Source organism: Ahaetulla prasina, chromosome 3 (genome assembly GCF_028640845.1).
Source record: "Ahaetulla prasina isolate Xishuangbanna chromosome 3, ASM2864084v1, whole genome shotgun sequence".
NCBI classification, from domain to species: Eukaryota; Metazoa; Chordata; class Lepidosauria; order Squamata; family Colubridae; genus Ahaetulla; species Ahaetulla prasina.
In genome coordinates this window covers 106,523,785-106,538,782 of record NC_080541.1, presented here as the reverse complement: position 1 = coordinate 106,538,782, position 14,998 = coordinate 106,523,785, and the positions used below count along the sequence as shown (strand labels likewise).

Below are 14,998 nucleotides of genomic sequence, written 5' to 3'. Positions count from 1 at the left end.
CTCAGGTTTTTTTGTTTTTTTTTTCAATAAAAAAGCTTTATTTTTACATTCAAGCAAGTCTGTTTTTGATAAGTATTGAGTTTTTAAGGGGTGGGAGGGTAAGGGCGGGTAATGGGGGTAACCCGTCGGGTAGGGGGCCAGTTCCTGCACATGCTCGCGGCGGTTAATGGGGGTAACCCGTCGGGTAGGGGGCCAGTTCCTGCACATGCTCGCGGCGGGTTTTCTCTACCAGGTTCGGAGGGTAGGGGAGGAGTGTGTTCCTATCTGTGAGGGTGGTTCTATTGACACGGTAAGTGGGAGGCAGGTATGGCGGGCGAGGGGTCATATCAAGTTCCGGGCGCGTGCTCGATGTCTGAAAGCGATCACGCTCCGACCCTGGACTTTTCCGTTCCCGGATGGTCAGGATCCTCAGAGCTCGGGCCTCGGTTGATGTTGTGCAATGCCGGTCCGTGGTGAACAAAGCCCCTTGTCTGTGATCTTATACAGGGGTTCGCGGACCTTATGGGCATCACGGAGACCTGGTTGGGCACTGAAGGCGTGCCCTTATTGAGATGTGCCCACGGGTTTCCGTGCATTCCATCAGCCGAGGGCCCAGGGTAGGGGTGGGGGTGGCGGTTGTGATTAGAGAGTCTAGAGCCGAGGAGACCACTGTACCTCAGATTGCGGGTGCGAATCCCTCTTTGTGAGATGGGGTCGTAGGTGTCAGATGGGTTTGCTGATCACGTACCTGGCTCCTTGCTGCGTGACAGCCGCCCTGCCCGAGCTTCTGGAGATGCTGGCTGGGGTGGCAGTTGAGACCCCCAGACTTTTAGTCATGGGGGACTTTAACTTGCCATCTTCCCGCCCGCCATCGACGGCAGCTCGGGAGTTCATGGCTTCCATGACGGCCTTGGACCTGACTCAAGTAGTTGATGGCCCTACTCACATTGGGGGTGGCACTCTGGATTTGATTTTTCTCTCTAGTCAGTGGTTGAGAGATCTGGACTTAAAGGAAATAGTCATTGAACCTTTGTCATGGTCAGATCACTCTCTTCTTCGCCTGGACTTTCTGACCGCCATTCACCACCGCAGGGAGGCGGAGCCGTCGTTGGTTCCGTCCCAGGCGCCTGATGGACCCGGATGGGTTCGGACGGAGCTTGGGCCATTTCCTGAGGGTCTGGCTCACGGCTCGGCTGAGGAACTTGTTGCGGCCTGGGAGCGGGCGCGGCGGGGCCTTAGACCGTGTCGTGCCTTTGCGGCCTCTGACCCGGCGCAGGTCCCAACCGGCTCCTTGGTTCTCCGAGGAGCTGAGAGGATGAAACGCCGGAGAAGGCGCCTAGAGAGTTCCTGGAGGTCTAGCCGTTCGAAGCTGATCGGACACTAGTGAAGTCCTATACTAGGACTTACCTAGTGGCATTGAGGAAGCGTAGCTCGCCTCCTCCCTCATTGCATCGGCAGATAACCGCCCAGCCGCCCTGTTTGGGTGACTCGCTCCCTCCTACACCAGGGGAGCGGGATGACCCGCTGCAGGGACGTGCTGAGGAGTTTAACGGTTATCTATACGATAAAATCGTTCAGCTTCGGGATGGTCTGGACCAAGATTGCGTGATGCGGGTGAGATGCTCGAGGCGGTCTTGGTGACATTGTTTGGGATGAGTTTGACCCTGTGGCTCCGAGGACATGGACAGGTTGTTGGGTAGGTTGAATGCCACCACGTGTTTACTGGACCCGTGCCCTCTTGGCTGGTGCTGGCCACTCGAGAGGTGACACGAGGCTGGCTCCAGGCGATTACGACCGCTTCTTTGGTGGAGGGTGTCTTCCGCCTGCCTTGAAAGAGGCGGTGGTGAGGCCCTCCTCAAGAAGCCGTCCCTGGACCCGGCTGTTTTAGGTAATTATCGTCGGTCTCCAACCCGCTCGCGAAGGTTGTAGAGAGTATGGTGGCATATCAATTTCCCTTGCACCTGGATGAAACTGTCTATCTAGACCCGCTCCAGTCCGGTTTCGGCCCGGTTACAGCACGGAGACGGCTTTGGTCGCGTTGGTGGATGATCTCTGGAGGGCCAGGATAGGGGTTGCTCCTCTGCCCTGGTCCTATTAGACCTCTCAGCGGCTTTCGATACCATCGACCATGGTATCCTGCTGCGCGGTTGGAGGGATTGGGAGTGGGAGGCACCGTTTATCGGTGGTTCTCCTCCTATCTCTCCGACCGTCGCAGTCGGTGTTGACGGGGGCAGAGGTCGGCCCCGAGGCGCCTCACTTGTGGGGTGCCGCGGGGTCGATCCTCTCGCCTCCTGTTCAACATCTACATGAAGCCGCTGGGTGAGATCATCAGTGGTTTCGTGTGAAGTACCAGCTGTATGCGGATGACACCCAGCTGTACTTTTCTACACCGGACCACCCCAACGGCTTATCAAGTGCTGTCCCGGTGCCTGGAGGCCGTGCGGGTCTGGATGGGGAGAAATAGGCTCAAGCTCAATCCTCCAAGACAGAGTGGCTGTGGATGCCGCATCCCGCACAGTCAGCTAACCGCGGCTGACCATCGGTGGCGAGTCATTGGCCCCGATGGAAAGGGTCCGCAACTTAGGCGCCCTCCTGGATGAACGGCTGTCTCTAGAAGATCATTTGACGGCCGCTCCAGGGAGCGTTCTACCAGGTTCGCCTGGTACGCCAGTTGCGCCTTTCTGGACCGGGATGCCCTATGCACGGTCACCACGCACTCGTGACGCCGCGCCTGGATTACTGCAATGCTCTCTACATGGGGCTCCCCTTGAAGGGCATCCGGAGGCTGCAGTTAGTCCAGAATGCGGCTGCGGGTGATAGATGGAGCCCCCCGTGGCTCCCGTATAACACCCATCCTGCGCAGGCTGCACTGGCTACCTGTGGCTTTCCGGGTGCGCTTCAAGGTGCTGGTGACCACCTTTAAAGCGCTCCATGGCATTGGGCCGGGTTACTTACGGGACCGCCTACTGCTACCGAATATCTCTCACCGACCCGTGCGCTCTCACAGAGAGGGTCTCCTCAGGGTGCCGTCAGCGCGGCAATGTCGTCTGGCGACGCCCAGGGGAAGGGCCTTCTCTGTGGGGGCCCCCACCCTCTGGAATGAACTACCCCGGTCTCGCCAGCTGGACCTCCGGACCTTCCACATGGCTTAAAACACATTTATTTAATTGTGCAGGGCTGAGCTAAATTTTAAATTTTAAATTACTGGTTTTTAAATTGGCTTTTATTTTATATTTTTAATTTTAAATTAATAGGCGTTTAGAATAAGTTTTTTAACTGTTTTTATATTTCTTACATTGTATTTATGTGTTTTAAATGCCTGTACACCGCCCTGAGTCCTTCGGGAGATAGGGCGGTATATAAATTTGATAAATAAATAAATAAATAAATAAGTTCTAAAATGCAGAGATTAAAATTAGAAACGGGATCCATATATTAAATGATCCCAAATAGAAGGACATCTTCAAAGAACAAAAGTTAGTAAAGAGTCTAACTTAAATTTTGCTATCAACCCTATCCAGAATTATTACATTTCTTCAGTGTATTTGCATAATAAGATACCCTGTAGTTTTTGAACATTTGCTATTTTCAAGCCTTTTAACAAGAACTGCATGTTTGGGCATGCAAGTCTATGTGTCATTCAGCAACTACTGCTTAATAAATAGTGATAAAGGATCTTTAGCTATTCTCCTTGTCTGCCAGGCTTGCACACTAATGCTGACTGTGGTCATGGTATAGACACCTAATAGTCTGACCTCTTTTCCCTATTAATTGTATTATGGAGCCAGCTGGCTTCAGAAAGGAGTTGTCTGCATGATTGAAGAACTTCTGCTAGGGTTAGGCATGGGTGCTACTTTTACTGAGTAATAGCCCATTCTGACATCCCCATTGTCTGCCTGACAGAGTGCCCATCCTAAAATCGAAGTTTTATTTGTAAATTAACCAAGAAACTTCCTGCCAGAACAGTGCTGCCTGGAGACTGATAATGTGTGCCTTTCATTCCCTTTCACTCTTACTGTATTCACTGCCAATTTGTTTTCTGCTGCCAGCCAGCCTTAGGCTATAAAAAGCCTTGTAAGACATAAGTGCAATTATAGTCCTGGAGTCAAATGAATTGAACAAATCCAATAGCGTAGCTCTGTCTCCACTTTGCAAACCCCTACAGCAGTTAGATTAGCTGCTAAAAATCTAATCTAGCTATAACTAATGAATTTCTTGAGTAAAGAGCAAAAGTTCATTGGGGGGGGTGGCAGCCGTGCTTCTCAGCTGAGTGGCTTTCTGTCACTAATTGATTTTTTAAATAAAAAAGCTACATATAAGTTTGACAAGGAGCTGTTAGTTAGCTATGGTGCATGCACCTCTACTGTGGTTACAAGATGACTGGATTGAAAACAAAAATAAAAGACTGTACATAATGACAAATCCTTAAGACCAAAAAAATACCATCAAATGGTTATTTCACAAATCTGTCAGCAATTGCAATTACGGTACTTTACTGTTTTTTTCACCAGACTATGAAGAAAATAGAAAACTGAGTTGTCCTCTTGGCTCGTATTAAGGAAACATGTCTTTAATTATTTTATTCTAAATCAACTAGTAATATTCCTCAATAGTTGTCAAATTTATGGTACTAGTTTTAGATGTTATGTGCAGGTGCAACTATTTTACGTACAAAAAAGACTCTCTTATCATTAAATATTTCTGTGACATCTGTCTTATTCTGTGGGTCAAAAAAATATACTGCCTGCCGCAGAATGGTCATATTTACAGGCAGTTTTTCTGGGCAGCAGGTGGTATGACCTTCTGTCATGCTATTGAGTTTGTCAGCTAAGCAAGTTATTCAGCTTTCTCCTTCCAATGCTTGGAAATTGGCAAATTAAAAGGAAGGGGGAATAATAATAGCAGGAATACAAGTATCATCTAAATAGCTGAAGAGGCAAAATGTATTGTTAAATAGAGAAGCAATCTTAAAATGTGTTAACTTTTTAAATCTCTAACAAGAGGTTTAAAAATACAAATTTATATAAAACATAATCTAGAATATAAATATTAAAAATGTCTGCCTCTATAGATAGACTATTAAAAGATGGAACAGAATTTATTCCTACCACACAAGATCAAGACTGATTTCACAGTGGATTTAAAAATGATAAGGCTACAAGAATGACACAGAAAAAGATGTTACATTGGACATGCAAAACAAACCAGGTGATGTCTTAATAATTAAAAGGGATATGCAAATAACAAAGCAAGTAAGTGATTGTAATTGTAATCTTTTATAAAATTACTTCACGAAACCCCCAAACACAATAAACAATCATGCTGCTAACAGGAGGCAACAGGCACTTCTGAAAAGATAATATTATATTATTTGATATTTAGGTTTATATTTTACCTTTTTGGTCAGTGAGTCATCTGAGTCAGATGGCATTCGTGTAGATACATGAAAAATTACTTCTACTGTTGAAGTAGCATAATATGGGGCTGTTTGTCCTGTGCTACCATTACGTTGAAGACCGCCCATAAACCCACAGTGAGTTGAAAGATCAACCTTAAGCAAGCAAAAAATAAAGATGTTAGCCTTAATCTATAATTCTAAACAAAGATAAAAGAAATATCCTCTGAATTTACTGAACACTTTTACTAAACAAACTTAAAATTAATGTTTTGTTTTGGTTATTTTAGCTGATTTGTAAGTCACTCTAATTGAAGTCCCCTTTGATGACATATATCTCAGTCTTCATAAATTGGTATAAAATAAGATCTTAAAATAAAATACACGAACCTTAAAGTAACACTAAAGCAAAACACATAGCACTAGGCACATAAATTAGTTTGTTTTATAATTATTCCTACACAGAACACTTCAGATTAGATATCAAATATACTACAGATATCAGGTATCATACATGTTATATTATAATATATGATATACCATTCAGATGTATTAGAAAAGTAAAAGGTTTCAGTGACAACTAAATAATGAGGTCTGGAATCAGTGACTATCAGTGCATTAACTAATGGGTTGTAAAATATCCAGAAGGGTACATAAAGTTCTCCTTACAAACATTTTATGGTAGATTTTCTGAATGAGGGTAACTAAATGCTCAGAACTAAAGTTCTTGTAGTAGCCATTGGTACTATATTATTTAGTAACACGATGGACATTATGTTGGGGTTTGTAGATGTTCTGAGTAAAGAAAAAATATAGGATTAGCTTTCCTGGCTTCTTTGCTTAGTAGTAACCTAAGAGATTGGACATGTCTGTTGAGAACATGTAGGAGTTGCACTCAGGCTCAGTAACAAAACTGGATTAAATGGATTGGACTAGATCAGATAATCTAAAATGTGGAGAAATTAATGTTACCAGCTCAAATATTCCATTACCACCATTAATATTATTATTTGAAATGACATTTAGGCAATATTTACCTCCCAACCCAATCCAGCAATAAAATCTTCATATGCTTGGCTTCCTTGTGGATTGGACAATATTGAGCATTTATCTTCTTGTCCTTCTGCAATGTAAACTACTGCAATCTTGTGAGTTTCACGACTGCAAAACAAACAAAAAATATTGTGTTACCTTTATATATTTCTGTTCTGAAGAGTTACATGCAGTGTAAAATAGGTTTCAACAAAAATAATGAAGAATGTGTAATTAAAAATACACAAACTATAATTTTGTTGACAACTGAAGAAAATATTTACCCCCAAGTTTAATTATTGGCACTTCACATTTTTCTTAAAAATAAACAATTTTTAAAAATTTAGACATTTCTCCCTGCATGGATTGTATTCTTCTCTTTTACTCATTAAACTGACCGTCTGGAGCTCACATGACTTTTTTCTTTTACTGTTTTCCTTTTGTGAATTTGACATGTATGCAAGCTATGAAAAATAATGTTACAAATATTCCTACAACTACTGAATTCTACTCCATTTGGCATTACTTTAATCGTGGCTAGGAATGTAAACCAAAGATCATTGCAAACCAACCATTCAAAAAATCACAAATTTGTTTCCCAGCATTCTGAAATAAAGCAATACAATGATTCAAATATGTGTTTTTAGAAAACATTAAAAAATGTTGCAGCTTTAAGCATATTCACGAATTGTAAGTAATTAGAACGTTTTACTTACCATTGTCTAGAGTCTAAATTTTTCAGCTCTCTCAGTAACTTAGAATTTTTCTTCAAAACATTAAAACTTTTTCTAAAATAAATAGAATAAAATTATGGTAGAATATCTCATAATACATAACTGGTATATTTTGTAACTAACAAACTGGTGTATTTTGTTAATTTAGCTACTCTGAAGTCCTCCTATCTGACTGCTTTTGGCTCCCAATAATCCCTCCCTCCAAACCTATTAACTTGTGTTCAATGGTCTAATACCAGGATCTAGAGACCATTTAGTATAATACCTAAAACAACCTTCTATAACGATTTACGCAACTTAGTCTGAATGGAAGTAGATTAGTTACTTGATTTTTCTATAAGCATGTTATCTAGTAAATGAATTTTCTATTTTCAAATTATATTTTCTATCTCACCTATAAAATTTCAACTAGGGAAATTCATTAAAACTGAAATATTTCCTGCCAAAATAATGTGTGTACGTATTTATGGATGCACACGTGCACACACACAAACTTATCTGAAAGCAAAAATGAGCAAATTTCAATTAGGTGATATCTGGAAAAATAATACAAATAATTAAGAAAATTGTGACACTTAAAGAATAACATACATCTTACAGTATAAATTCTTAAGATCAGAGGTTCTTGGGTTGTTACTGTTGTTTTCCTGAAGGCTAAAGTGGCAGTGCTTATACCTCTGAAACTGAGAGTGAAAATCTAGGATCTACATTTAAAGATTTATTATAGGAATGGTGACCTGGTTCAAATGTGAAAATTTAACTTTTGGGTACTCTGGTTCTTATAGGAGCTAGACATCAGAATAAACATTTTTCAATAAATACCTTTTTATACTGTATTGGAGTAGGGAAATCCTTACCATTGAAGAATAAATTGGAAAATAATTATTTCTTATCCATCCCATACTCCATACTTACCATACTTATCCATACTCATAAATACTGAATGCTGAAGCCAAATGACAACTATAGTTCATATCAGAATTTTAATTAGTAAATAGCAACTTAAGCATGGCCCATTAATTTGCCTATAATAAAAATTTAATCCATTTAGGTTGAATGCTATGCCAAACTGAATTCAGGGGAGACACTGAGATTATTTTTAGAAGCCCTTATTATCACCCTTTAACCAAATGGATAAAAGTAGCAATCTCACTTGAATTACACTAATTATTGCAATTTATTTCCCACTTTTGTGATCTTTGCTCAGATCTGTCCTTTATTAAGGAGGTCAAGAAAATATTAAATTGGAGGGGACGGAATGACCTTACTGTTTATTTTTATTCTTGAATTACCCAGGAGGCATTTTCCACCTTGTGATAGCATTCCTTTTTGTGTTTAAAGACTCCAATCTTTAAAACCTCCTCAGAGGGAGGAGCTAGCTGTCTCCCAAACCAGACTGAGAAAGGAAGATTGGCCCTCAGCCTCAAGAGCATATTTTTTTAAAAACTGTAATTTACTTCAGTGAAATGCAGAGTCTCAGGATGCATACAGTTAAACTATGAAATTCACTGTCAGAAGTTGTGGTAATGGTAGTCAAATAGGTTTGTAGGGGGTCAAACTATCAATACCTATTAATATTTGATATTTATTTACTATCTTCTAGTAGGCAGAAAGCCTTAGATACAGGCTGGGAGAAGCAATCTAGAATAGAATAGAGCTGGAAAGGAGCTTGGCAGTCTTCTAGTCCAGCCCCCTGCTCAAGCAGGAAACCCTATACCACTTCAGACAAGTGGCTGTCCAGTGGCTGTTCTTAAAAACCTCCAGTGATGAAGCGCCTACGATTTCTGAAGGCAAGCTATTCCACTGGTTAATTCTTCTCACTGTTAGGCAGTTTATGCTTAATTCCAGATTGCTTCCCTCTTTGATTAGTTTCCATCCATTGTTTCTTGTCCTGCCCTCTGGTACTTTCATCATTTAGGTATTTCTAATCTCTAGCCAATTCCCTATTTTTACATTTTCTAGCAATTTCCTGTAATCCTTTTTGATGTGGACCTCCTGTAAACATATTACATCTGCTTCTATTTTTTTAAAATTTGTTGAAGGTTTGTGCTCTTTCTTAGTATGTTTAAACCATTAATGTTTACTAAAATGGACATTGGTCCTACCTGAATGTCCTTTCTCTGTTGGCGGGACCAGCAGCCAGGCATGGGAGTGACTCGGTCTGTATCCAATGGGATCGAGTCTGCTAGTTGAAAAGCACCTCCTCCTCCTGGTGCCTTCCAGCTTTCGGACGAGGATGATGCGGCAGACCGACGCACTGAGCTGTAAAACAGGAACTGCAAGAATATGCTATTATGCCCTCCCCCCCCCCGGCATATGACCATGAGAGCCCGAATGACCTCTATAGAAGACAGGAACCGGGCGTTCAGGAGGGCTGGCTGCTGGTCCCGCCAACAGAGAAAGGACATTCAGGTAGGACCAATGTCCATTCTCCAGCAGGGCGGGACCAGCAGCCAGGCATGGGACATACCAAAGCAAGTCCTATCGGGAGGGATCCGCCCGGTCCGGGTTAGAACCCCCTTCTAGGACCCTTTGGAGAACCCTGCGGCCGAACGCCGCATCAGCAGATGCATAGGAATCGATCTTGTAATGGCGTATGAATGGATTCGGAGAAGACCATGTGGCTGCTTTGCAGATTTCCTCTAACGGAGCCTGAGTGGCCCACGCAGCTGAAGTAGCCGCGCTTCTAGTAGAATGCGTAGTGATGCGACTTGGAACAGGAATTCCCTGAATCTGATATGCTCTGGCAATGCATGCCTTAAGCCATCTACCGATGGTAGAGGAAGATACCTTAAGGCCGATGGTGGTTGGTTGAAAGGACACAAAGAGAGCCTCCGTCCTCCTGAGAGAGGCGGTACGCTTGATATAAATACGGAGGGCTCTCCGGACATCTAGGGTATGCCAGGACCTTTCCAGCCGGTGTACCGGATCTGGAGAAAAGTCGGGAAGAATGAGCTCTTGTGATCTATGGAACAGTGAGTTAACTTTAGGCAGGAAGGTAGGATCTAGCCGGAGGACCACCCTATCTGAGTGAAAAACGCAGAGATCCGCCCTGGTGGAAAGGGCAGCAAGTTCAGAAATTCTGCGAGCTGAAGTAATGGCTACTAGAAAGGCCACCTTATATGTCAAATATTGCAGGCCACACTCCCGCAAAGGTTCGAAGGGGCCCTTGGTGAGGGATGTTAGAACCTTCGTGAGGTCCCAAGATGGATACCTGTGGACTACCGGAGGACAAAGGTTGGTTGCTCCCCTCAGAAATTGACGGATGAGGGGCCGGTGGGCTAGGGAGCGTTTAGCACCGCAAGTTAAAATAGAAGAGAGAGCAGCTACCTGTCGTCGAAGCGTGTTCGCTGCCAAACCTTGTTCCAATCCGTGTTGAAGGAAGATCAGGATAGTGATCGTAGAAGCGGTGGTAGGGTCTATGTTCTTGCTTGAACACCAGGTGTAGAAGGTGCGCCACGTCGAGCCGTGAGATGCGAATGGTGGAACTACGACGAGACGCCTGGATGGTGTTGGCGACGTTGGCAGGTACATGTCTCTTCCTCAGGAGGCTCCGCTCAAGCGCCAGGCGGTCAGCTTGAACCACTGAGGGTCCGGATGAGTCAGCTGCCCTTGGCTGAGCGAGATCTTGGTCTGAGGAAGTTTCCACGGGGGAGCCACTGAGAGAGCCACCAGGTCCGCAAACCACGGGCGCCGAGGCCAGTGTGGAGCCAGCAAGATGAGTTCCGCCTGTTCCCTCAGCATCTTCCTGATAACCTTGGGTATTGTCGGAATGGGAGGGAAGGCATAAAGGAGGCCGGGGGGCCAAGGGCTGCGCAGGGCGTCTATGCCCCCCCCCCCCTGGACTGGGTACCTTGAGAAGAACCGATCCAGTTGACGATTGTCTCGAGTGGCAAAGAGGTCTACCAGCGGGTTCCCGAAGCGGAGTGTGATCTCGAGGAACATATCCGGATTCAGTCGCCACTCCCCCTGGTCGACTGAGACTCGGCTGAGCCAGTCGGCCTGTGTGTTTGCCACCCCTGATATATGAGAGGCCCGTATGGACCTCAGGTGAGCCTCCGCCCAGAGACCCAGTTGCACTGCCTCTTGCAAGAGAGGCTGAGAATGGGTTCCCCCCAGGCGGTTCACATGAGCCTTTGCGCCACATTGTCCGTTAATACTAGAATGTCTTGATTGAGAACAATGTCCTGAACGATAGTAAGGCCAGATGAATGGCCCTGAGTTCTAACCAGTTTATGTTGTGGGTCAGGTCCCTTGGGGACCACTGACCCTGAGCCATGTTTGATCCCAGATGGGCGCCCAGCCATGAAGACTGGCATCTGTTGTCAAGATTAGGCGTTGGGGTTCCTGAACTCTCTGCCCTTTGACAGGGCTGGGGAGATCCACCATAAAAGAGAGTGTCTGACTTGTTGTGGAAGTTGGACAAGTATTGGTGACGCAGCTGTGTGTGCCTTTTGATAGGGGACTAGAAACCACTGCAGTGCCCTGCAGTGGAGACGAGCCCAAGGTACAATGCCGATGCAGGAGACCAGTTTCCCAAGAGTTGGGAAAGGGTCTTTAAAGGAATAAGGCGCCTCGTGGTTACCCCCGTGACTAGATTCTGTAAATTGGTGAGACGCTCCTGTGACAGATAGACCCGGCCCTCTATCGTGTCTATGATGGCCCCTAAGTGTTGGATTCGATTCGTAGGATGTAAGTGACTTTTGGCCTTGTTGATCGAGAAGCCGTGGGCTTCTAGAACCTGAATGGTTGTGGACAAATCCGCTGCCGCCAGGGTCTCTGATCGAGATTGAATAAGGAGATCGTCCAGATAAGCCTGGATTCTGATTGAATAGCCCGGAGATGCGCTGTGAGAGCGGCCATTAGCTTTGAGAAGACCCTGGGGCCGAGGAGAGCCCGAATGGAAGGGCACAATATTGGTAATGGAGACCCCGTGCCAGAAGGGGAGGAACCGCCTGTGAGCCGGAAGGATAGGGACGTGTAAGTATGCCTCCGCCAGGTCTACTGACGTGAGGAAGTCCCCCTCCCTGATGCTCTCCAAGATGGACTGGAGTGACTGCATCTTGAACCGCCTGTAGACTATGTGGCGGTTCAGAGCCTTCAGGTCGAGGATTGCTCTCCATCCCCCCGAGGGCTTTGGAACTATGAACAGTCGGGAGTAAAACCCCGACCGTGCTGATCTCGTGGCACCGCTTTGGATGGCCTGAATTGAGAGAAGATGTTTTATGGCCGATGCCACGAGCAGCCGCTTGCCGGGTTGCAAGATAACGGGCACCTGACGAAATGGCCCGGGGTGGAGAGGAATTCCAGGATAGACCGAACCTGATTGTCTCCTGACCCAGGAGTCCGAGGTGGACTCCTCCCATTGGCTGGCGAAGAGCGCCAGTCTGCCCCCAATGGGAGGGACGGGCAAGCAGTCAACGTGAGCGCCTGAATGGGCGACCTCTCCCCGAAAGGGCCGCTTGAAGGAACCTCTGACCTTGACCTGCCTGTCTATCCTGCCTATCCTGTCTACCCTGTCTGGGGAGAAGGGTCTTTGGGTTCTGGAGTTTCCAAAGTTAGAATCAGCCGCCTGAAGGGACGAAAATATGGGGTTGGTCTGGAGTCTGAACGCGGGACATGCTTGGAAGGATTTTGCGCTTGTCCTTGGTCTCTATAAGTAAAGGATCCAAGGCTGCTCCAAAGAGTGAGGTCCCCGAATAAGGGGCTGAGGCCAACCTCCATTTGTTTTTGGCGTCGGCTTGCCAACGCCTAAGCCAGAGTAGGCGGCGTGAGGGTACTGTGGAACCAATCGATTTGGCAGCAAATCGAGAAGCATTCAGGGTGGCAACGGCTGAGTATTCGATGGCAGGTATAATCTTGTGTTAGTCCTGATGTGACCGAGTCAGTGACTGGTAAACGGTCCCGCAACTGTTTTAACCATAAAAGGGCCGCTCTATTAAAGAAAGAGGCCGAGGAAGAGGCCCAAACGGCCCAGGCAGCCGCCTGATGACTCTTAATCAGGGTTTGTTCGGCCCGCTTGTCTTCCGGGCGAAGGGTTTCCTCTGAGGACCTGTGACCACAGATGGCCCTGCTAATGCAACTACTGGGGCATCAACTGTGGGGATTTGCAGTAATTTAAGGAAGTTAGGTTCCAAATTATACAAGCGACGGTCCAAGGCATTAGGATTAGGACCAGTTATAGGAGTGTTCCATTGCCTATCGACTACTTCCACAAAGAGCTTGGGGGCAGGCACCTCTTCTGACTCGACCACCGGAACTGAAAACAAGTCCATGGGTGGATCAGTGGTCTCTGAGGTGGGAATTGGGGCCGGTCGGGCCACTCCCAGCCGGGAGTGGCCTTGGCCTTGTGTAGCAAAGATCAAATAATTGTGGGTTGAAGAGACCCACAAAGGAGGGTTGGTCTGGAACCAAATCCTCATCCTCAGAGAGGTTCTCATCCCTAAGGTCCCCTTCATCCCCCAGTGAGGCCCGAGATGGAGAATGAGCCTGGAAATCTTCAGCTTGAGGTGTGGAGTAGTCCTGCACCAAATCGTGACTAGTTTGGGATGCTACATATTCTGAAACCCATGAATGGGTTCTTGTCTGCCTGGAAGCAGTAATACCCTCTGAACAGCAGCTGCAATCATTTCTGCCATAACTGCAGGGTCATTAGCCACTGGGGCAACTGCCTGGTGACTCACAGGCCCCATTGGAATAGTGGCACTAGAAGGAACCTCTGCTGACTCAAGTACTGGCGGGCTGCAGGTAAAACCTCCATTTCAGATACAGAAATAGGACAGAATAAATCAGAATTGGGCAGAGGTTGGGATGAGTCTACAGATATATCAGGAGATAAAGTTAATGGAGCCCCAGGAGACTGCACAGGAGGCTGGACTGGTAAGGAGGTGGATTGCTGTTCCTGTATAGTATCAGCAGATTCCCTCACTGCCCTAGCAATGGCCCTATCCATAGGCTTCTGGCGTTGGAGGGCCTTCTTTCAGAAGTCTTAGAAATAGCCTTTTGGGGCTTAGAAATGGAGGATTGAAGTGTCTCTGACCTTGTGGGTGCATGAGAGCTCAAGCACTAGGCCCTGGGCTTGGACTGGTCTGATGTTGCTTCTCTTTACTAGGCCGGCCTGGAGGAAGGGCGGCCATCTTGAAAGCCCTAACCGATAGTTAGGCCCCAAACCCCAGGTGGACAAGGCCTGGATGCGAGGCCTATGAGCCTTTAGAGGCCCAAGCCAAGGCCTATTACAGAAATGACCTAGGACAAATTATAATTAAATTACCATTTAAATAAAAATTCAGTGGGAAATTTTTCCATTCTCTAGGGCCTACTAGGTATTTTGCCACGTGGCTAGTAAAACCGGAGGTGGCTAAAGGGTAATCATACTCACAGACTGAAGGCCTCAGTGAGTGGCCGGAGAGCCAGTCAAGATCGATGCAGAGGCCCTGCTGAGTCACCAAGCGATCGGGAATGAAGCCCGGAGCGCCCACGAAGATCCGTGACTGGAAAATAGGCCCATCAATGGCCTGATTAAAGACGCCCAGAGCTCAGGTAAGGGCAGGCTGGCCGGCCTAGACCCTTTATGGGTAGGCCGAGGCGATCGGGAAGCACCCGGAGCGCCCAAACTTAATATTAATTAAAGCCGCCACGCGGCTGTGTTTTAAATTCGGCAGCCGCCGAATTTGCCAGCCACGGGGAGGCGTAATTGAGGCCTAACAGCCTCCCCGTTCTTCCAGCAGCTTCTTATGCTGTCCCCAGCGGGATCGGGCTGAATCGCCCTTTCTCGCTGGGGAGGGGGAGTGCTCACCTACAATGGGAGCCTCAACCCCTATACCAGCAGCTGGGAAGGAATAAATAGGGCTGAATCGCC

General features: G+C 46.3%; 1 protein-coding gene across 1 annotated transcript in view; it reads right to left on the bottom strand.

Annotated features, from left to right (window-relative positions):
- RALGAPA2 (Ral GTPase activating protein catalytic subunit alpha 2) overlaps window positions 1–14,998 on the bottom strand; it is a 194,481-nt gene that overhangs the window by 71,527 nt on the left and 107,956 nt on the right. Inside the window, exons 38-40 of the mRNA XM_058176610.1 lie at window positions 7,123–7,194; window positions 6,412–6,535; window positions 5,375–5,530 (exon numbers count right to left, since the gene is read on the bottom strand). Coding sequence (XP_058032593.1) covers window positions 5,375–5,530; window positions 6,412–6,535; window positions 7,123–7,194 — 352 coding nt within the window. The remainder of the gene's footprint in view (window positions 1–5,374; window positions 5,531–6,411; window positions 6,536–7,122; window positions 7,195–14,998) is intronic.